The 23,482-nt window shown below is 42.1% G+C and overlaps 1 protein-coding gene across 4 annotated transcripts in view; it reads left to right on the plus strand.

The window, feature by feature from the left end:
• adgrg6 (adhesion G protein-coupled receptor G6) overlaps window positions 1-23,482 on the plus strand; it is a 142,599-nt gene that overhangs the window by 108,401 nt on the left and 10,716 nt on the right. For 3 of the 4 annotated variants that reach the window (XM_082506828.1, XM_082506831.1, XM_082506830.1), the window contains 20 exons: window positions 2,954-3,042; window positions 3,902-3,954; window positions 4,367-4,405; window positions 4,518-4,663; window positions 4,907-4,997; window positions 5,778-5,866; window positions 6,799-6,863; window positions 6,957-7,090; window positions 8,375-8,540; window positions 8,630-8,770; window positions 8,843-8,956; window positions 9,330-9,375; window positions 9,842-9,951; window positions 10,170-10,297; window positions 11,261-11,529; window positions 12,173-12,257; window positions 12,812-12,962; window positions 13,222-13,354; window positions 13,552-13,653; window positions 15,182-15,334. In XM_082506828.1, coding sequence (XP_082362954.1) covers window positions 2,954-3,042; window positions 3,902-3,954; window positions 4,367-4,405; window positions 4,518-4,663; window positions 4,907-4,997; window positions 5,778-5,866; window positions 6,799-6,863; window positions 6,957-7,090; window positions 8,375-8,540; window positions 8,630-8,770; window positions 8,843-8,956; window positions 9,330-9,375; window positions 9,842-9,951; window positions 10,170-10,297; window positions 11,261-11,529; window positions 12,173-12,257; window positions 12,812-12,962; window positions 13,222-13,354; window positions 13,552-13,653; window positions 15,182-15,334 — 2,304 coding nt within the window. Of the gene's footprint in view, window positions 1-2,953; window positions 3,043-3,901; window positions 3,955-4,366; window positions 4,406-4,517; window positions 4,664-4,906; window positions 4,998-5,777; window positions 5,867-6,798; window positions 6,864-6,956; window positions 7,091-8,374; window positions 8,541-8,629; window positions 8,771-8,842; window positions 8,957-9,329; window positions 9,376-9,841; window positions 9,952-10,169; window positions 10,298-11,260; window positions 11,530-12,172; window positions 12,258-12,811; window positions 12,963-13,221; window positions 13,355-13,551; window positions 13,654-15,181; window positions 15,335-16,104; window positions 16,147-23,482 lie in introns of all 4 variants that reach the window. The other variant, XM_082506829.1, reaches the window with a different exon arrangement.

The following is a 23,482-nucleotide window of genomic DNA, read 5'->3' on the forward strand; positions in this document are numbered from 1 at the left end:
CACCATACAGCCAGTTGAAGAGTTTATCTCAAACACTCAATCTCTTTCTTTTGGTCAAGTTTCCATGGAGTCCATCCAGTCACGCCTGCTTATTTCTCCTAACCAGGATGAGGTTTTATCACAGTTTACAAACCACTCTCAGCCACAAAATGAGTCTACGTTAGTCGGCGTTTTGATATCTGAGGCCTCAAATAAGCAAACTGCTGGTGGGAGATTATCACATCTCTCTGCTCCATTTAACCCTGCAGATGTTGTTCCAAAGATACACTTTGCTAATGAGCATGTCTCACCTGTGAGCAACAAAGCTCCTGTAATCTTAAGCGCTGTAACAGGCCATCACCCTAATGAGCATGTAACTCCACAATCTGCCCTGAATTCTCTCTCATCTCCTGTTGATATGCAGAATACTCCCTGTCCTATTTCTGAATCCTGTTATCAGCCTGGTTCTGCTACATCATCACAACCGAATGTTGCTCTGGTTCTTCCAACCCCCCTGCAGTCTTCTGACCTTAATACCCCCTCTTCCACCTCCAGATCCCCCACTGGCTTCTCTATCGAGATCACAAATCATGGCTTCATTTCTGGGCTTGATGAGCTCTCACCTCCTGGGAGAGACAACCACACCACAAACACAGCAGGCTTTAAATATATACCTGAGTCTAATTCAACCACTGCTGTGGCACTCCGAGACTCTCCTGTGGCGCCGGCTGCGATGACCAACATCACAGCAGCTAAAGATGCTAGTGCACTCGTAGAAAAAGGAAGTCTGGATGTGTCGGAGGGCAGTATGACAGGCAGCAGGCCAGTGCCGGTGCTCGTGAATGCAGCAGCAGCAGCAAAGTCAAATTTAACCGCCTCAGAGCCAGGTTTGAACTCAAGTCCAAATGTGTCGAATCACAGCAGGAACCAGAGCTCAGGAGGTTTAATGAAGGGGGATGTGAACCAAGACCACGGCACTGGCAAGATCAAAGACAACAATCTCAACTTTTCCCCAACGCCTCCAGCAGCTGCCAGTGGTTGGCATCTCATAACCCCAAAGATCTCCTCTCCTACACCTCCATTCAGAGCTCTCAGTCCATCAGCTAACGCCGGCAGCAGCAGCGGCCTCAAAAAAGCCACGTTGCACCCCAGTCTGGGATCCCCAACAGCAAATCCATCCATCAGGCCCACACTGCCCTGCCGGTGTAAACAACGCTTTCTTTTTACATGTCAGTGTGGACTGCCATCGGGGAATAGTATGTTATGCAGCAACAACTTTGTTGTCATAGAAAATAAAAATAAATAATCAGTAATATTACAAAATTGCAGAAATACAGTATTTAGTCTTCAAGTCTTTTAAAGGATCTGAATCAGAGCGTTTTGATTTGAGCAGCATTACAAATGCATACGGACACCTGTGTCCGTATTATTAAGTGTTTTTGTGGTGTTTCCACCTCACAGTGTTCCCATAACCAACTCCATTCAACCAGCCCTCTTTGGTTCTGAAGAACATTACTGGTCCCCATTCAACTTCCTCCCTAATCTGAGGTGACAGTGATTCAGACCTTACCGGCTGATATCATTGTTGGCCCAAAGAAACCAAGCTCTGGCTGCCAGTAACGGATAATCTTATAATAGAATAATCAGAATAATCTCAGAATGACATGTTCAGCTGTTGTACAGTCAGTTATGGGTCAGTCTTTGGTTGAGTTGTAATATCAATGCATTGGTTTAAAAACACAAAGACTTTAAGACTGAATACTCACTTCAGGTGGTTGGGTTTCAGAGCAGGTCAGTAGTTCGAATCATAGATGTCAGTACAAATGCTGTGATTGGGCGGGATTCCCATCAAAGTTGAGACTCGTGATTGGTTTAAAGTGATTCTGGCTCATTGTAGTTCATTAACCATGAGTTTAGCTGACCAATCAGATGTTGGTATTTAGCCTGGTACTTGTAGTGAAAAAAGGGATTGTAGTCTACTTTCTGCCTGTTTTCCTTTCCTCTCTGATAACTGCCAACACCTTTTCTTATTACATAGTTTTTCTGCTTTTCTTATATTCATTTTTCAGTCCGTGCAGCTTCTTGGTGGAGGCATCCTGCTTTGGTGCTTCGCATCGTCCGCATGCTACTTTCTGCTATCAAATCAAATATTCAAAATCAATCAGCGGCACTCTGAAACTCTGAAAAGTATATTTATAACCAAAGATAAGCAGCCTGCAGGATTTCCCTCCAGACCTGATGGAGTGGAGGTCTCATTTCCAGTCAGTAGCATTTACTAACAATTAGAGATATTAGAGAGACATCTCGTGGCCGGTGTCAAGCATAGCAGGAGCATGGAGGGCCCTACAAGGAAGAGCTTAGATGTGCCTCCTCTGAAACCGAAAGTATGCGTTAAAAAGTTTTTTTCTTTTTTCCCTTTTTTTATAAGCTTTAATCAGTTTTGATTCCATTAGTCGTTACTTTCTACACGTATCTGTTTTTAAGGAAATCAATACACACACAAAAACTCAGTTAAATGAGTCTGTGTAACAAGAAATTAATTTTACAGGAAGTTTCAGACCCCAAAACTCTTTAACATTTACATTTCTCCACAGATCTTTAACGTACCTGCTTCATAATTGTGCTCTTTATTCCTTTTTAAGGTGGATTTGTGAGAACGCAGATCAAAGGGTCAAACAATCCTGAGAAAGACTCAAATTGCACAAATCCTGCTTCAACTCCTTGATTTGTGCAGTTTGAAAAAAGAAAGGGGAATGACTGTTCTCCCCTCAGCGCCGACGTTATTGTCCGTCAGGCGGTGTGTTCCCATTTTTCATCATTTTACTTCAAAATGAGATTTTTACATAACTCGATCAGCTCAAACCGCTCGGGCCGTCTCCTGCTATGTGCCACAGGCTCGGTATGAATTAGCTGTTGCACATCGAATCTGAAGTGCTCTTCTTTCTTTCTCCTGTGCTCTCACCTTGGTCTGCAGATGAGCAGTTTTACCGATTCGAGTTTGTGGTGGATGACAGCAGATCGCAGACGACACGGGAGACGCTTAAATCAGCCGTGGCTCTTTGGGTGAGTTTTTACTCCACTTATTCATCCATGTCCAGACCTCAGTGAGCGTAACCGTGGCAGCAGCGACAGACCTCATTAGATTTTCTTTCATAATTTTAATTAGTTGAAGCTCTGAGCAGCTTAACTTTATCAAACGTAGAAATATACTAAAATATGATTTTCAATACAAAGTCAAAAAAACTGTGTAAAATGTATTTTATTCAAAACATAACACAGAAAAAACCTAAAATTTCAGAACCGCTTCCAGTTATTATCTTCTTAAATGAAACAAAAGGAAGTCTCAGTACAACATAGTTTAATGTCTGTGGCAGCAGCCCTGCACTGGCAGTGATGGTTTTACTGGTTACTCTGGTTGACTGGCATAGTGGTGGTGTAGCTACAGCAGCTAGCAGAAAGTGTATGATGCTGCAGATAAAAATGAAACAACAAAAAGTGTCAGAATATCTAAAAAACAAAAAGATCAAGTGTGCAATTACTCTCACTGCCAGGAGAGGGAGACAAAACAGCCACACTACATGAGTTCAGTAAAACACTGGCACAGAATTATTGAACAGAACTCAAACTTCATCTCCAGGTCTATGATAAACAAGATTAAAGTCATATTTTATTTAATTAAGACTGAATTAAGATAACATGGGAGTGAAAAAAATTTCTGAGCTGCTGAACTTAAAGAAATGAAGATTAGGAGAATACAGAGGTCGGGAGCAAGACTCACCTTTACCTGAACAAGCGATGACTTAGATTTGTTGGAACAGTTTTTACTCATGAAGCAGGTACATAAAGTTTCTTCTTCACACCAATGCGGCAGTTTAATATTCAGTGCTGAGCAGACTTCAAACCCGATCTGTTATTTTTACAGCTCAATCAGACCTTTCAGGACTGGATCCACAAAGTCTACGTGGGCAACATCAGGTAATCCTGCAAACAGCTATCACACAAAGTGCACACGACCTAGGGCAAAGGTGCTTTTGTATGGGTGATGCTGTTTGGGTCTGTGCTCGTTTTCAGCCATTTCACAATAGCTAAAAAGATGAGCTACACCAAGGAGAGAAAAAAGAAATGGTTAGAAACAGTTAGACCTGTGAGAGCGACAGGTCACGCCAGGATGAAGTTTACTGTCCTGCTCCTGTGAGCACGAGTGCAGATGTGTGAGGTGTTTGAAGCTGAGCAGTAAGGCTCTGCGCTCCTGGGTCATATTTTGAGGTGAACAGTAAAAGTCTGACTTATGTGCTTCCTCCTGGCTGCAGGTACTTTACTGTGTTCATGCATCATTTATCATTTGTAGTCTTTCATCTCTGCTGCTTCTCTTCTTTTCCCTCTCCAGTGTTCAGCTGAGTCCACAGACTGCAGGAAACCTGAGCAGGTAGCATGACTCTGTTTAACTCTGCAGGTTCCTGTCATTATGTGCTCACCACCTCATAGAAGTCAGGTGTTTAGGATGGTAGGTCATTCTGGCATGTCTCTTTTTGCTGCAGCTATGAGTGCCGTGGTCTGCTGGTTTATACCGAGATCATCAACAAGAACCTGAGCCTCATCGATGATGCGTCTGCCCGGCTCAGACAGGGGAGCGTGTCAGAGGGTGTGGAGATCCAGAGCGCCTCTGTGGAAGTCAAACAGATTGGTGAGAAGGTTACACTGAACGCTAAACACAGAAAAATAAGAACCGGAGATAATAAAGAAGTATGGTTTCTGCACATCACTCACACAACTCTCTGGATTTGATTTGTTGTGGATTTTATTGTCTAAAGTCTGTCTGTTCGCCTTCTCTGATCACTCTGTGCCCTGGATGTTTTTCCTGTTTCATTATATGAATGTATGTCTGCTTCAAAACTGTGAAATCACTCCTGTTTTTTTCTGCTTAAAGAAAATTGCCCGTACGACCCGCCTTGGCCTGAAACCAGACCGACCGTTACTGAGTACCAGCCCTGCTTCCCCAACAAGAAATGGAGGACCTGGTAACACGAACACACACAAAACATGAGCTGAATGCAGCCAAACACGAATATTTGATTGCAATATTTCCAGCTCCATATTCTTATTTTCCACTTGACAATAATCCTTCATCATCCTTGCAACTAGCACGTTTGCACAAGTTCAAGGCAAATATTAGGATTTGCACTTATATTCACGAACTGTTATTTATTTCATATCCATCTTTTGTAGGCACTTTGTTCTCATGATCATTGTGAGGTTTTCGTGTTTCTGGGGAGAGTCATTAATCAAGACTGCATGATATATCCCAAAATGTATTTTAAGAACCCCCACTGTGATAAAATCAGCAGTAAAAGCAGCTCATATCTTTTCTTTGTTAGAGTCTGTGGTTTTAATCAGATCTTTCTGAGACACTGTGGTGTTCAGTGAAACAGCATTTGATGTTGATTTATTGACTTAATTCATCTTCCTGTAATGTTATACACCTCATGGTGATCTATGATTTATTAGTATGACAAGCAGGACATCTTCCGACGCCCACGAGTGCCTCAGCATAAATTCTCAGAGGGAAGTGGTCCTTAGTGGGGTTAACTGTGGAGTCAGTGGGGCTAAAGTTCTGGTTATTCTTCTCCTTTTATCACACGTTTCCACAGCAGCATTTCTGTTGAGCAGACTCAATGATAAAGCACTTCCTCCACATTCCTCCACAAAACCTGCCTGCAGCAGTGCCGGCTATCTTACTTAGGACTACTTCTTTAAGCTGAGTAATTATATGTCTTATCGATAACCTCTTCTTTTCCCAGTTTAATCAGTTCGATGAACTACTCATCGTACTGGTCAGATCCAGACAGCAGTAACTGCACTGATATCGACTCCATCCAAGTGTCAGCAGGTACGCTCAGACACAAAGTCAATCTGACAGCGGACTGTAGACGTGGCGTGCCGACACCGTTGATTCTAACAATGCATCATTTGCTTTGTGTGTAAAAAAACATAGACAGCTGAATATCTGAGTTGTTTTATTTTTGCATGAATAAAAAAGCAAATACATGATTTTAAATTATTTTATTCCAACTGCCGCAGTTCAGAATAAAAGTATTAACAACAAAGTTAAAGAGTCTGAGACCACAGCGTAGTACAGATTTAAAAATGTTATTTTCCAGTGTGGGAACATTTTATTCACTCTTTGTGCGTTTCAGATAATAAGCTGGGTCACATTTTTACAATATTTTCTGCTCGTCCGTTTCTGATTTGCCCCAAAATGGTATGGTTTGAAATATGTAACATATATGATTTCTGCAAATAATTCGCTTCATATATCAAATACTTATTTACCTATTCTTTTTGACATACGGTCTCTGAGCATAATTGAGCATGTTTTTTCACACCTGTTTGAATATAAATATCTCACAATGAACTATGAAAGATAAAAGCTTTTCTTCCAATAACATTTAATCAGGATCCATAATCCTGCAAAATCAAACATGCAGAATTAATTTAACATAAATTCACAAATATAAAGAAATATTCATTCACTTTTAAAGCTGCTGTGAGTAAATCTGACATTTGTAAAAGAAAAACAAAAATATTAAGATGACCTGTATGAAACTCTAATTTTCACTTATTTTTGACAAATAGATATAGATTTTTGTTCAGTTTCAAGAATTTATACATTAAACTATTTTAAACCTGAATTATAAGTCAATAGACTAGAAATGACACAGAACTGGAAAATGAACCTGAATTTGTGTTTTAATCTGTGATATATCACAAAGTTGTGATAGAAAGTGACAAAATGGAACCATTTGTGTGTTGCTTGAGCAGAAAATGCATCTGATGTAGCGGAGCAGCTCAAAGCGTTCACCAACAACAAGCTGAATGAGAAAGAGGTGAGTGTTTACACTGGCATCTGTTCGCTCAAGCCTCCTGTGACCAGGAGAGTGACTCCGTGTCCTCCTGTCCTCCTTGTCCTCCGTGTCCAGGTGTCTAAAGTGGTGTCAAAGGTGGAACAACTAGTGAACGTATCCAAGATCAACTTCACGTTAGCCTCCAGCATCGTCACCATCATCTCCAACGTCATGAGTGGCTCAGCTACAGTCCCGGCAGCCTCAGACAAGTACAGACTTCTTACTCTGCCCACCTGATATTAAAGTCCTGTTTGTGGCACATTAGTATATGTGAGGGGGGCAAACTCCTCAAGATGGGTGGTGACCATGGTGGCCATTTAGAAGTCGGCCATCTTGGATACAACTTTTGTTTTTAAAGTAGGAAGAGGGCCATGTGACACATCAAACTTATTGGTAATGTCACAATTTAGACCAACTCAGACTGGTTGTTATGTGATGGTTGATCTGCTAAAATCTTAATTTTGTAACCAAAACATCTGAAAAATGTAAAGTTATCACTCACACACCACCAGGAAGAAAGGGTGACTGGAGAAATTCTGCAAATGTCACCAGGTCTGTGAAAATTAGCAGTTAGCAAAGAAACTTTGAAGCATCAGGATGACGATAAACTGAGAATAAGGTGGAGAGTCTGCTATCAGTTTGGATCATCAGTTTCTGATAATTTGATGATTAACTGGAATAAATCGGTGAAAACTGCAAATCATTTGCTGTCTCCATACAAAGTTTTTCACTTTAAACTGAAATTTACATTAAGCATTTAAATTCAGAGTCCAGTAGCTTCTGAAAGTAGGAGATTTAACTGCTCTGTGACAGCAGCGGATGAGTACCTAACATTTGCATAGGAATAAAACTTGAGTTTAGCCTCCTATTGCAGCGAGTTTCACCATAGACAGGTTGTACTGGTTGTGCAGACCGACTCAGACTGGTTGTTATGTGATGGTTTTGTGTGTATTTATTAATCACATGAACATTATTTGCAAAGCTTCACCAACCTATCTGAGAGACCGCAGCAGTTTGGACATAGGCCGCCTTCCACCAAAAGTTCACTCGGAGATTGCAGAGTGCTCCATGCTCAACCTCTGGGCAACCAGCTGATGCTACAACTACTTACAGTTGACCTCCAACAGCAAAACAGTTCAGCATGATCACCGGAACCGACAGGTTGCCCTCAGTTGCGCGGAGGCCGTGTCCCATTTCTACGATAGCAATCAGCTAGCATGTAGTCAGAGTGTTGAAACTTTCTGCCGCTTAATGAACTCTCAGCCACAAAGTTTGCTGGCAGGACGGAAAGTTCAGTATTAAACTGAAACTTAAACGAGACTCACATGTTTGAGTCTGTTTCACATGAATCACCTTCAAACATGATCATTTTCAGCTGCGTTTCAGTCAGCCGTGTTAAACGCCACCTCTGTGTTTCTCACCAATATCTGTCTGGTTTTGCTTCCCTTTGAAATCATCGTAGAAATACTTTGCTTCTCTCTCCTCCTCCGCAGAGCTCTGAAGACCGTGGACGAGCTGGTGCAGAAGATCCAGTTTGATGGTCCGTCCATCCAGATCAATTCCAAGAATCTGGCTGTGGGAATTCTGGCCCTCAACACGACGATGTTCAACGAAACAACCCTCAGCGCCTTCATGTCTCCAAATAAGTCAGACCCACAGGTAACGGCTGGGAAAGTCAAAACTTTCTCCTGTAGAAGGTGGATTTGTGTTTTTTGATTTAGCTTTGACTGTTTCCTGTCCCCTCTCAGATTGATTTTAAGTCTAAGCGGCCGAATCCTTTAGCTCAGGTCACACTTCCCGCCTCTCTGCTGTCCAGAGTCTCTCATGCCGAAGCCGACACACCGTCCAGGATCAGCTTCATGTTCTTCAACAGCCCCAGTTTTTTCCAGGTCAGAGGTCACGGTGTGACGTTCACACAAAGGCTGATGTTTTAGGGTGTCTTAACATGACGTGTTTTTCAGAAAAAGGCAGAAAATGAATTGATCAGCTACGTGGTGGCGAGCAGCGTGGTGAACGTCCCCATCCACAACCTGAGAGACCCAGTGAGGATCGAGATCGCTCATCGCTCTGACCCGGTGAGCGTTCACGTTTTTTCCTTTCTTCTCTGTTCCATTTTTGGACTTTATACACATTATTTATATATTTGCATCACTCTTTTCACTTCCTTTCTTTGACCTGTGCTTCATTGTGTTGTCTGTTTCATATAAATGACCTTTATGTTTCTCATGTTCCCCTTTTTCTGAGGTTAATTAATACATTTATTAACATTAATAATCCATATTATTGAAACTGTCAGTAAGAATGTAGTTCCTGGAGATGTGCTGAAGGATTTGAAATGACAGTGTCAGAAGATCATGCAGAAATGAGCCAGGTGTGATGGTCACGAGTGGCTCTGATTGTCTGCTTACTTGAACTTGCTGCTGAGTCATTGCTCTTCTGTCCTCTCAGGCTCGTGGGACTCTGGACTGCGTTTTCTGGAACTTCACCAAGAACGGTAAGTCTGTCCGTCGCCTCATCACTCACCTCAAGTTCATCACTGGTCCTCAGATCTGCAGAGAAGGGAGTCGGCAGCTGTTACAGCTCGTCACACCTCCGTCCTGCTGCACTTTTACTTTGACGTTCTGGTCTGGTTGCTCTTTCAGCAGAAAATTCTGGTAAATTTAGCAGCTTTTCAGGCCGTATTACCAACAGATTCAAGTACTGCAGTAATTACTGAAGAGGACGTTTGTGCGCAGTCTTATCTCAATACAGATATTTGGCTTCGGAGCAGCCGCCCTCAAACTTTGCAGAAATATTTCGAGCTCCTGAATCCCGAGCAGTGCTTTATTTATTATAAAAAAAACACATTTATTATATTATATTTTATTATTAGAAAGAAATCAATCTTTTCATCTGTTTAATTACACATTTTCATTTTGTGTTGAGGTGACTTTGCTGTAATGCCTCTGTGTCACCACTAGATGGAACTGGAGATTGGAGCAAAGAAGGCTGCAAAAAAAACTCCACCGAATCCACCGCCAACAAAACCGTCTGCCTGTGCGACCACCTCACACACTTCGGTGTCCTCCTGGTAAGACCGCCGTGTTCCTGTGAGTGTGTGTGTCCGAGCTGTCCTCACACACCTGTCACACTGACGTCCTGGCACGGGCGCCGCATACATGTCACGTTGTGTGGATCCTTTCATGTTTTTGTTGTGGTCATGATGGTCTCCATAGTTGCCCTCTGGCCTTCTTTGTTGTTCATGTGCGTTTCCTTCATTCATGTAGTCGTTGCCGTCTCTCTCTTAAGGACATCTCTCAGACTTCGCCCTCCATCGATGAAAAGAACAACAATATCCTGACCTTCATCAGCTACATTGGCTGCGGGATCTCCGCCATCTTCTCTGCTGCCACGCTGCTCACGTACATCGCCTTCGAGTGAGTCCACCGTTCGGCTGCAGTATGAACCCTCCAGCTTCCAGTGCCTGGCTATCGTCTCTCCTCATCCGTGTTTTCCATCAATGATGTCATTGTTTTTTGGTGACAAAAGCGAGTCAGTCTGTTAAAGCAGAACTACACAAAGTGTTGGAAGACAGTCTAGATTTCCATCATCTGTAGTTTCCTTGAGTTGTTCCTCCCAGAGTGTGAAACACCGCTGCTCTGTCGGAGCTGATGGTGTCTCACAGATGTGCACGACATGTCCTTTGGCTCCAGTGCTGTGACCTCTGGGTTTGCAGTAAAAGCAGCATGGATCGCTCTCTTTCAGCTCTTAAAAAGCTGCATTAAGCTTGTAAAAGCACTTTGCAGAGACAGAAGGACTAAAACAGTGTGATATAAATGCCACTCCTTTGTTTCTCTTGGCTTCGCATTTAAATCCCAGAGCCAAGCATCACTGTTCAAAGTGCAGGCTGTTTATACAGAATCTGTTTAAACCCAAACCGTCATCTTTCCCAGGTTTACATGAGTGCAAACGACACTAATCAGCAGAGCCTGTTGTCCCAGGTGTGAACACCTGTACTCCGAAAAGGAGGCATGGGATGGTGTGGAGGACAGAGGGTTGCGTGCATCACTGTTATCACTTTTATCAGTGATGTCAGTGATGCATGAATAAAGACATTTAGTGTGTTTTTAGCTCTGTGTTGGGTAAATGGAGCGCACATGGGTCACACTCACGGTGCTCTGAAGGCTTTCAGCTCGAATGTTGTGAATCACCAATAAATTTCAAAGTCACAGAAAAATTTGGAGCAGGAAACCAGAGAGAAACTTGAGAAACTCTCAGCTACTGCATGCGGTTTTGACTTGAATGAGAATATTCGGAAAAAACTGCAGCAAATATATTTCTCGACAATATCAGAATGTAACCACGCAGAAATTTGTGCTTTCCTCCTCTTGTCCTTACAGGAAACTGCGACGTGACTACCCGTCAAAGATCCTGATGAACCTCAGCACATCCCTGCTGTTTCTCAACATGGTGTTCCTGCTGGACAGCTGGCTGAGCACCATGAAAAACGATGGGCTGTGTAAGGCTGTGGCCATTTTTCTCCACTACTTTCTGCTGACCTCCTTCACCTGGATGGGGCTAGAATCGGTCCATATGTACATCGCTCTGGTCAAAGTCTTTAACACCTACATCCGCCGGTACATCCTGAAGTTCTGCATCGTGGGGTGGGGTGAGTCGCCCACTGATGATCCACACAGACCCACAAAGACAACAAAAGATCATGAATAAAGTAAAAGTGTCCAACATGGTTTAGCATTTCTCTGCATCAAGAATAATTTATGATTAATAATTACTGAAGCTCCTACTGTTGTGCACAAGTCAAGTCTTCGTTTGGAGGTGGATTTGGTCGGGAACTCTGTGAAGCTGCGGGTGTCTCAGGGCAAAAACACACAGCACAGCTTCAGCTTCATATCATTCCTGTTGAATATGATTAATAATCTCTTACAGACAGGTCTAAGTGCATGTAAACCTTTTACTATCCTGAACAGATGTGCACCAGCGTACCAAACATTCCTCCGAGAAAATATCTTCTGAGATTTATATCATCCTCCTGAGACTGGAGATGCAATTTTAATTTCTATGAGCTGTTTGGGATTAAATGGCGCTGATATGCACAAAAAAATTAACTAAAAAAAGGAGGCCATTACCTCGTTAGATAATTGTTGAATACTTTTCTGTCTGGATATGAGGACGTGGGTTTAATTTACAAGATAAAACAGTTTGATGCCATTTCAGTCTGTGATTGTGATGCAAGTATAAGAGACCCGGGAGACTGACGTTAACGTGCGGACGGCGTGCTTTGTGTGTTCCAGGTCTTCCTGCTGTGCTGGTTGTGATTGTCGCTGCGGTGGAAAAAGACGCATACAAAGCAGTAGAATACAAAGGAGGGTCAAAGTTGTAAGTGTGCCCAGAATCTCAATAACAGGTCTACAAACCACGTCACTAAATATGGACGTGATGATTTCTTGTCAGAAAAATCAGGATTTGATTAAGTCACTGAATAACTCATTTATCAGAGTGTTGCTTAATCAGTCAGTTAGCTAACAAAAGAAAAGCCTTGTTACATGCAGGCGTCATCGTTAGCACAACTGCTCCACGGTGCCAAGTTTATGATGAAAGGACAACGAGTTGTTCAGGATTCGAGTTAAAAACTGCTGTGTGCATGGCGCTGACGTGCTTGAGCTCCTGCAGCTGATTCTGTCTGTTATCCTGCAAAACTCGCAAAAACGATCAAACTGAACAGCTGCACAAAATCTCACCTTAAGCAACCCTCAGTCCTCAGGGTTTGCTATAACGGGATGACCAGTGCACTTTCACTTCGTTTTAGTTTACTGCATCTCAAATTGATTAAGGCTGGATTTAGTTTCATTATAATAAAGTGGCTGATGTGTGAAAAAACCTTAAATCCCTCTTTAATAGTTTGAACGGGCATGTGTGTGTTTCCTTGTCAGCTGCTGGATTACCAATGAAGCCGTCTTCTACACCACCTGCGTCGGTTACTTCTGCCTGGTGTTTCTGCTCAACATGGCCATGTTTGTCGTGGTGATGCTGCAGATCTGCGGACGCAACGGCAAACGCAGCAACCACACGCTGCGGAAAGAGGTCTGTACTCATGCCCAGTGATCTGGACTAAGACTGTTTCATGATTTAAAAAAACTTTCTGTCGGTTGTAATAACTCTCTGAATTAAAAGTTAACCCTGACATTCCTGCAATATAATAACAACCATATCATAACAGGTGTCAGCAGCCTTAAGGCTCTGTCAGTTTCTCATGTCTGCTTCTGGAAAAGGAAGTAAACTAAGGAGACAAGGAAAGGAGGGAACGTTTAACGCTTTAAAATTCTCTCCTGCTATGATCCAGGTTCTCCGAAACCTACGGAGCGCCATCAGCCTCACCTTCCTGCTGGGAATGACCTGGGGGTTTGCTTTCTTTGCCTGGGGACCGGTCAAGCTGACGTTCATGTACCTCTTCTCCATCTTCAACTCACTGCAAGGTGAAGTGACCGCATAGCGTGATAGTGTGAACATGTTTAATCCGTGTGCTGAGTTGTGTTATGTGTAAAGATAAAAGGTTATAGAGCAGGTTTGTGCAGAGGCGATAACTGTAAAGTGACCCAAGCAGTTATTTTTACCTGTCAGCAGGTCTGCTGTGGTAGAATAACTCATTCTGTTTCTATCTGTCTGTTTTCAGGCCTCTTCATATTTATTTTCCACTGCGCCCTGAAAGAAAATGTGCAGAAGCAGTGGAAGAGATACCTCTGCTGTGGCCGATTCAAGCTGTCAGACAACTCAGGTATCCCATCTGTCTGTCTGCCTTTTTCAGGTCAAGGCCAGTTCACGTCTCCCCTCTCAGGTCTGTCTGCCGGACCCCAGAGAGGTTCCCACGGCAGCATAAAAAAAGAAATAAAAGGACGTTTTATTAAAAATATAAAAGCTAAGTCGCCACGGCTTCATAGGTAATAAAAAAGATAAACCCAGGAACTCCTCCAGGTGCGCTCAGTCTCAGGATGTGCTGTCCGGGTGCCATTTCATTTAAGAGAAATCACTGAGTTTCACTTGATGCCAAAAAATTACTGTGCAAAAGTCTCCAACCACAGATAAAGTTTTGCTTGGAAAATAGAAAATAGATGCATAAATACACAGAAATACAACCTGGAGAGCTGGATGTTTGCCTGTTTCGGACATCAGAGGCAGATACTATTCATCTTCTTTTAAAACAGGTTCTTTCCTCAGATGTCTGTCATGTGTAGACATGACACTGATTCATGACTTTAAGCAGGCGAAAGATCCAGTATTTACTGACTGTTATCAGTCGTGTCCTGAAAAGTCCTCTTTACATGATTGAACTCACAAATCCAAAGAGCTCCACTTTAGTGCCAGCAGTGCTTTTATGAAAGGAGAGAGAGGATGGATGCTCCAGCCCTTGCTTCGCTTTAACATGTGAAGGTTTTCAGTGAGTGAACACGTCTTTCACGTGGACATGTGTGAGATCCGTTTATTCACTTATACAGAAACATCTCTGAATGTTTCAGCCAAAACATGTTTGGAAAGAAACAACTCAAAACGAAGCTTTATTTAATTTATTTTTCATTTGATAAAAATCCAGATTATGATGACTTTTTAAACTTGTTGGAATGAGTTCATGATACATGTTTGTGTTAAAGCCAAAATCTCTCAGTTCAGGTTCCCTAAAAACATCCTGAGAAGCTGTGAAAGTAAAAGTTAGACCTGCTTTTTTATGTTCTGCTGGCAACTCTTCAGTCTGATGGGACAGGATTTTCCTTTTCTCTGTTTTGGCAACAGTTGGATGGGTTATCAAAACCACAGATTATGTTTCTCCCTCATTGGAGAATTATTTAACTGGAAAAAGAAGGAATCATTTGTAATGGTTTCATCCACCTGTCCACATTCTTTCCAGGCCAGCTGAATTTAAACAGGTGTTGTTGGGAATTGTTCTAAACAGCTGGAAACGGAATGTTTAAAGGTTAAATATGCATAATGACAAGATGTGTGTTATTCAAACATCCTGAACATTTTTAATCTCAGCAAATTAAACTTCAGTTGCAAAAATCCTGAAAATGGAAATAGTGCAGATATAGTTCATGTTGACTGTGAATTGTTTAGTCAAAATCTAAAGTTGTACATGTTCCTCTAGAAGAAAAATGTGGAGAATTATTAGAGAGGTCCAGTAATTGTGTCTGACACTGAACTTCAGTAAAAGTGAGGAACATTAACATTGAAGAAAAAACCCTACAACACATTGTGTCCCACTGATATCGTCTCTAAAAATCTGGAGATAATTGATTGTTTCTCGCGTGCAGACTGGAGTAAGACAGCTACCAACAACACCAAGAAGGTGAGCTCAGACAACCTGGGCAAGTCTCTGTCCTCCAGCTCCTTTGGCTCCACCACCGCCAACTGGACCTCCAAAGCTAAAGCGACGCTCAACCCGTTCAAACGACATAGTAACACAGGTGAGACCCGCTCAGAAAGGCCCTCGCAGCACAAACGCTCTCATACAGTAATTACTTAGAGGAGACTGTGAGACCGAGAGGACATGGAAGCAAAGAGAGGAGAAACATCCAGCGTGAGTTAGTCTGAAAAGAAAACCACCACCCTGTTTAGACAGCTTGTCTGAAGTCCATTGCTCTTTGTGAAAACACCGCTGCACATACTATGCCTCAGAGCTTTACTGCTTTAATAACACTTGTATATGTTAGAATGTAGCCTATGGCAGGCATGAGTGCGTGGACCAAATGTTCCCCTTATGCTGCGCAGCACTACTATGTAGTAAACAAGTTTGCATGCAGACTCCAGTGTTTTCTGTCCTGAATATGAAGATGAAAGGAACTTGAATCACCCCCTACTGTGGAAGTTAGTGTAGCTTATCACAACCCCGAAGCAAAAAGGCCTGTTTGATTCCATCATAGTTATATATTATAACGTCCTGCTCAGTAACAATCTCTGTTATTAATCCACCTTTCTCCTTGAATAAATTAGAACATCCTTAAATCACTTTCACTATTTAATGAACGGGATGATCCATAATAGTTGTTCAGTGACTCGGTTTGAAGGAAAGACTTTAAGTGCCAGTTAAACCCATCTGCATGCAAACTTGACTCCACTTGAAGATCAGTTCCTTTTTTCCGTGATTGTTGCAGGTTTGTCACTGTTACCATGAAAGCCTGTGTAATATCTCCTGGTACGTGATGTTGATGTGTGTGCCTCTGTGTTTGCTGTGTAGACAGCTATTCCAGCCAGTAACAAGAATGGAGGACCAGTGGAGGTAAAGCCTAAGCCGATTAGAGGGTTGTGCTCCTGCTTCCAGCATCATGTGATCTGATCTGGGTTTCCCAAAATGCTTCTGCTCTAAAATTAATCTGGAAATCCAAATTCTAGATGATGTTTAATTTGGTGTCTTTAATCCAAAAGAGGAAAACGTTCAAAGGTTTCACTAGCAGACATTTTGGGAAAGCAGCCACTGTGATTGTGCTGTGATTGTTTGGTTGCCATGATGTCATACACGTCCCTTGTTCCCCACCCCTGAGATACTCTGTTATAAGTGAGAGCTCAAACTCAATCCACTCATTCATATTTTGGCCTCAGGGTGCCTCGGGGTGCAGAAACAAGCGCGCCGTGTCGGGCTGCTTCCGAGCCGACATCTGCAATGTGTTTAATGATTTTGGATTTGTGCGAATTTGTAATAAGAGCACAGTAACACCAGGCTAACTCTGTGGTTCACATTAGAGTGAGTAACTGATGTGATTTCTTGTGTTTGCTCATTAAATTAACACCAAATGTTGAGGATGTCAAACACTCTGTTTGAGTCCCAACATTACACGATGCGACTGACTCCCAAAGAGACTGAACCTCTCTCTCTCTCTCTCTCTCTCTCTCTCTTACTGATTGTGATCACATTAAACATCTGCTCTCAAAATCAGAGAGGTGCAACACTTCCTACAGTTTAGTTTAATTACTTTAGGCACAATTGTATAATATCCCCAAACCATTTGTGGAAGGCTCTGACACTCATCCATGGAGTAGAATAAGCACGTTCCAGCAGGCAGAACTCGAATGTGTTTTCTAAGGATATTAAAGCTATTACTTCTTTATATATTTAAGCTGTGACAGAGACTGTGAACAACCACAGTTGAGTATAACCCACAGATTAGCACAAATTAACACAAAATTAACCCAAAGAACAAGCTCGATATTTGAAATTGCAGTAATATAATTACAAGAGGAGTCACAGAAACTACAGTCACCAGTTTTTTTTTACTCTTAAAAGTGGAAAATCTAATGTTTGTTTTTTAACTAATTATCCTAGATGGTTAACATGGGCTTCGGTGCAGTGAATGATGTATTGATTCCAGGTTAACTCCAGGTTAGTTTGAGTAGATGGACGGGGTCTGGTTATACTGGTTATACTGGTTGTGTCTAAAAAAAAAATCGGTGTGTGCAAGATGGTGCAATATGGAAACACTTGGCCGTCTTTGTTAAATCCAAGAGAAGCGTAACGTTTTGGCTGCCCGACTCTGATGACTTAACTCATGTGAGCGTACAATAACATTAAACAGCGAGGTTCATCAAGTTCATCAAGTTATTTCTAATGTTATTGTTTGACTGTGGTTTACAGTTCTAGGCTAACCCCTGTCAGCTTGCCACATATCAGCTATAATAGCTATATTGGCCATTTGGAGTAACTTTATATTGCGTTTGCTACTGGCATTGCATTTAAGATTATTTGAGGCTAAAGGTGACATGAATAAACTTTTTATGTTGGCCACTTCAGATAGATCCATAAGCCTTGATGTTATTGATGTCGTCAAAAACTCAGTTCATTCCACGACACGCGAGCCACGCCTGTTTCTGAATTTCCAGAATGAAAATAACTGCAAGTCCATCGCAGATACTAAGATTAAGTAAGGATTAAGTAAAGGACTCTAACCTATGAGAGTGGGGGAGGAGGAGCTTTGGACAGTGAGGGGAAAGAGAGGAGATTTGCAGGAGGAAGCTTTCAGTTTCCAATTTCTTGGTTCACCTTTTTCTAATGTTACACAATTGCAGCTTTAAATGCTAACGTGCATGCTCAACAGGTTTGATTTTATGCTCCCTCTGTGCCCCCCCTCCCTCTGCCAGTCAGAAGATTAGGAAACTTTTCAGTTGGACATGTCCTTTCACTTTTCACTCTCACATGATCTGCGACAGCCAAAAGGAATGACTAATGTAATTCCAGCTGTAGTTTAACTCTGTGTACATGATGTGTTTAGTGTTATGGACTGAATCCATCTTTAAGTAATTTACTGTGTTTCCATGTGAAACAAAAAGACCCAAAGCAATCTTAAAACCACAGGAGAAGTAATTTGTCTGTAACAAATTTCACAACATGTTGTTTTGTTCCCACTAACATTAAAAAAAATCTGGTTCGTTTTGACCGCTTTATAGATGTCACTGTTCTCTGGGCTGATTTGGCAGTCCTGAAATCTGGACTTCCCCTTCTCTCGAGCACAGCGTACTCCCTGTGCGGCCATTGTGTCAGTCAGAGTCAGCCCGAATGGCAAGGGTAAAGTTGAACAGGTAAAGTGTCTCAGCCGCTGCATTATATCTCCAGGTGAGCTGAGAGAACAGGTGAGGAGAGATCTTTAGTCTCTTTGGGAGTTTGGAGGTTTTCGCCAAAGCTGTGATGTCAGAGTTTCTCCTTCAAACTGGCCACATTCACTCTGAGCTCAATTAGTACTCTTACTTTCATTCCCAGCGTTCCCAGCCTCCTCTCCACAGACAGCTGGGACTGTGTGGAACTGAAGAACACGCAGAGCCTTAATGGAAAGAATGAAAAGAAGTTTTTCCCTTTAATGCCAGCAACATGTTTTAAAAAGCTGAGGCTCTGAGACTTTTTCTTACTAAAAAGAGCAGGAGAACAACGTTGTCTGCATGGAGTTCACTGCTGACTCGTGCGGTGAACTCAGAACCGTCCGTGCTGAATCTGTGTGCAGAACAGAGCTGATGATTTAAACCCCAGTAGTCAGGAGCTGAAGAGTGAATGGAGCCACTTTAAAGGTTACTGTTGTTCAGGGAAAAGTGCTTTCTGGAACATCTTTCAGACAGTCAACAAATATCTTTCATGGAAGACGCTTTGGGGAATCCACTCATGAATGATGCTGAATGATGCTGAATGTTGCCTTAGCTGTTGCCTCATGGTTCCTGTTCAGGTTGTGTGCTTTACTTTGGGGACCTGACACGTACTTTGGGGATCATGCTGCTCCATTTGTGTCAGCGTAGTGATCTGTCTTGGTGTGTTTGACCCACAGGAACTGATGCACATGGAAGCTCCAAACAGGATATTTCTCTCACTCTGTGATGGTCACACACACACGTGTGGTTGAAATCTCATATACACATTCCCTTACACACTTCACCACATTATTGCATAAATGCTTTGCAAGCTACATACCTATGAGTCAAACGCCAAGTCCAACCTTCCATCCAGCACGCTGCCAATCCTTTTATTTATGACCTTCATCGATATGTCTCATTGCGTCCCTGCACGATTAGATCATCCCTTAAACCGCTTGGAATGGAAAATATTGGAAAATACTGTCATCGTGCACAGTAGTCTACAATGGTGAAAAATTTGGACCCTGTTCTGGATTCAAACCAAGCCCAGGACAAATAAATCAATTATTTCAAAATAGAATAATAAGCAAAACTGAACATGTGGGACCCAAAATGAGCATGGTGTTCCACCAAGATAATCGGTTCATGACTCCCACACCCATCTTATCTTGATGCTTGACTATATAATCACAGCTGACAGTGTAATGAGATGTAGTGGCCCCATCACACTCCATCATGCTGTGCTGCAGTCAGTATTTTATTATCTTCCAGTAAGAGAAAAAACGGTTATTAGACATTTGTCACGACAGAGGATGAAATCATTTGGAGTGGCAGTGTTTCAAAGTTTAAAGCCATCAAACCTGTGGGTGTGTGGATATATATTTCACTGTCTCTCCTTTACAGTACTGGAAAAACACAGTGAACCATGTCCTTGAACAGCTCGGCTGAGCACCAGCTAACGGGAGTTTCATTACTATGACCATAATTATTATGCTAGCCCATAATTATTCATACCCCTGGCATATTTTGACCTAAAGTTATTTTTATTCAACCAGCAAGGGTTTTTTTGACCAGAAATGACAAAGGTGTTTCCCAAAAGATAATAAGACGATGTACAAGAGGAATCATTGTGGAAAAAAAATTTGAGCAAAAGGTTTCATGTCCAGAATTATTCATACCCTTCTCAGTAATCAATACATAAGCCTTTATTGGCTAGCAATCAAACGCTAATTGCAGACCAGCTTTTTTGCACGTCTACACAGGCATTTTTGCCCACTTGTCTTTAGCAGTGAGCTCCAAATCCTTCAGGCTGGAGGGTCTTCTTGCCATCACCCTGATCTTTAGCTCCCTCCACAGATTCTCAGCTGGATTCAAGTCAGGACTCTGGCTCTGTTGAGAATCTTCATGTATTGCTCTTTTTTTCATGGTGCCATTTACTTTGATTAGGTTCCCTGGTCCACTGGCTGAAAAACATCCCCAAAGCATTAGGTTCCCACCACCATGTTTGAAATTGGGGATGGTGTTCTTTGGGTTAAAGGCTTCTCGTTTTTTTACGCCAAATGAAGGAAACATCATTGTGACAAAACAATTCCATTTTTGTTTCATCTGACCATAACACAGAAGACTAGAAGTCTTCTTCTTTGTCCAGATGAGCATTTCCAAAGGCCAAGCGAGCTTTTGTGTGCCTTTTCTGGAGAAGTGGCGTCCTCCTTGGTCTGCATCCGTGGAACCCAGCAGTGTGCAGTATCCGTTGGACTGTCTGCCTTGAGACATTGCCACCAGCAGAGCCCAGATTTACCAGGATGGCCTTGGTGATGATCCTTGGATTCTTTTTCACCTCTCTCACTATCCTCCTGGCCAACACAGGTGTCACTTTTGGCTTCTGACCACGTCCTTTGAGATTTTCCACAGTGCAAAACATGTTGTGTTTTTTAATAATACTTCGCACTGTAGCCACTGGAACTTGAAAACATTTAGATATGGTCTTGTAGCCCTTTCCTGACTTGTGAGCAGCTACAATGTGTAGCTGCAGGTCCTCACTGAGCTCCTCTGTCTTAGCCATGACTGTCCACAAACCAACTGCAGAGAGCTGCTGTTTTTTACCTGTTGAGTTGATTAAAACAGCTGTTCCCAATTAATTAGGGTAATTAGGATGCTTTAGACCAGCTTCGACTATTCGGAATGGTATAGAACTTTTGATTTTCCCAGAGACTATGACAGTTTGTGAAGGGTATGAATAATTCTGGACATGGCACTTTTTGCTGAAATGTAAATAAAAGCTGAGAAATTTTTTTTTTTCACACAATGATGCCTCTTGTACATCGTCTTATTATCTTTTGGGAGACTCCTGTGTCATTTCCTGTCAAAAAACACTTGCTGTTTGCATAAAAGTACCTTTAAGTTAAAATTTGCCAGGGGTATGAATAATTATGGGCTTGACTGTATATATTCACTACAGTTCTCTTCTTGTGACTCACTTGATGAAATTAAAACCAACCAACAGCAAGATGTCAGTCCCAAATCTACAAACAAACCCTCAAAGCCTGTGAGGAACCAATACCATCCCAACAAAAGCTTGTGTTTTCTCTAAAAACACAAGCTTTTGTTGGGATGGTAAGCATGCACTAGCTAGCATAACTCCAGGAGTTATGCTAGCTAGTGCATGCTTACTTTAGCCAAAAGTAATGAGCATCTATGCTGAAGGAAGATGTCTTTTGTCATGCAGTGAGAGTGCTGGCAGTGGGATTTAGAGAATCATTGAAGTGACTTTGGTCCTCATTGATGACTGCTGCAGTGAGTGGCATGTTACTGATAAGCTGCATAAAGTGTAAAGGATGCAAATGGGAACATGTTCAGTGTGTTCCACAGCTGTGCCATCGCTGTGCTCGTCCAGACGTTTGCATCCAAATGGGGACAAAACACTGTAATATGTTTAAGTCTCAGACATCTTTATAATGCTGGCTTTGACTCTTTTATATGCACAAAGTTTAGTTTTAAGAAGGAAAGAAAAACCACTCTGTGTCAGATATCCTTGTCTTTTGAGGGTCCAAATGACCTTTTTTGCTTTTCTGTTCCCATTTTTAAAAACCTTTATAAAAGTATTTATCTGCAGACATCTGAACAGCTCTCGGTTGATTTTGGGTTCCCCTCAGATTGGTGTTTGAGACTAATTTTACTGGAATGTTGATTAAGGGTTTTTGTTTTAGCTCTTTTGTCAGATTTAATGTGGGTTGATGTGTAACCTTATGTCACCCTGTATCTGAAATCTATTGTCAAGTTGGAACTAAGATTAGAGCTCAGACACGTCATCTTTTGCCTGCTGCACTAAAGCCCAGTATTTACTTTGAAGGCTGCTTTTCCTTTTTCCAGGTAGGCAGCCTGGTATCTTGCGAAGGCCAAATTGAAACCCCACGTCCTTCCTCATAGCCTCACTGATATCGCTGTGTAGCTCAGCCAGACCTAACATATGGAACTACTGAATGATACATACATCCTCCATTAACCGAGGTGCTTGTGAAGCATCTGTTACTGTTTCCAGTCAGATTTGACTGATAGGAAACCTCCACTGTGTCCTGCCTGCACCATGTGAGTCCACAAAGTTGGGATACGGTGAGACGTGGTGCAGAGATTAAAACTCAGATGAGCACGTCAGGCGAATCATGGACAGCTTTGGATGCAACACTTGGTTCGCCTCCAAGCAAAACAGAAAATACTTTCCAACCACCGTCTTTTTCATTTTATTGGCAGTGTTGTGTACAGAAATTGTCAGAATGTCTCAGCCAGGTCCAAGCCACTGAAGAACTGCAGATCTCGCATAGTTCGAGGACTTTTCACTGATTGTCTATTTTTAAAATGTTTATGTGTGTATCAGCTTCTTTGACCCGTCGCCCTTCCCGAGGTTCTCTCCAGGGGTACCTTTTCAGGTGAAACTGGATTACACCTTTGTTATCAAGCACAGACATGCTGACAGAGTAAGGGGATACAGTTTGAGTCGGTTCTTAGTCAACAATCACTTCTTTAACAGTATTTGCAGTAAAGAACAAAAAGTTCTAAAGTGAGGAAGGAAAATGGAGGCCAACAAAAAGATAATGGAGTGCAGATGAAAACATAAAATGTGTTGGACACCACAATAAAATAAATATTTTAGTCAAAAGCTTATCCAAAAATAATTTTTACTCTTTGATTTAAAGAAGTTACTGATTGTACCAGTTTCAGATTGTCAGACAGGGCGGTGATATTGACTGGTTTTGTGTCAGCGTTTGGCCAAACTAATAGTGCAAGAAAACACACAAATCCTGGCCGGACACCACAAAACTGTCCACATGGTCATGCCCAGCTTGCTCATTTTTACTTTGTACTGTCTCGTGTGTTGCCTGAGCCACATCGTGAGGTCTAATCAGCAAAGACAGTATGGGATGTCTGAGTTCTACTGACACTCGAATACACATGAAGACATTTGCCATTTGCCTTCAGATCAGAGCTTTGTTGCTGCTTGTTGTCATCTCTCT

The sequence above is a fragment of the Aulonocara stuartgranti genome (genome assembly GCF_965226115.1).
Source record: "Aulonocara stuartgranti genome assembly, chromosome: 15".
NCBI classification, from domain to species: domain Eukaryota; kingdom Metazoa; phylum Chordata; class Actinopteri; order Cichliformes; family Cichlidae; genus Aulonocara; species Aulonocara stuartgranti.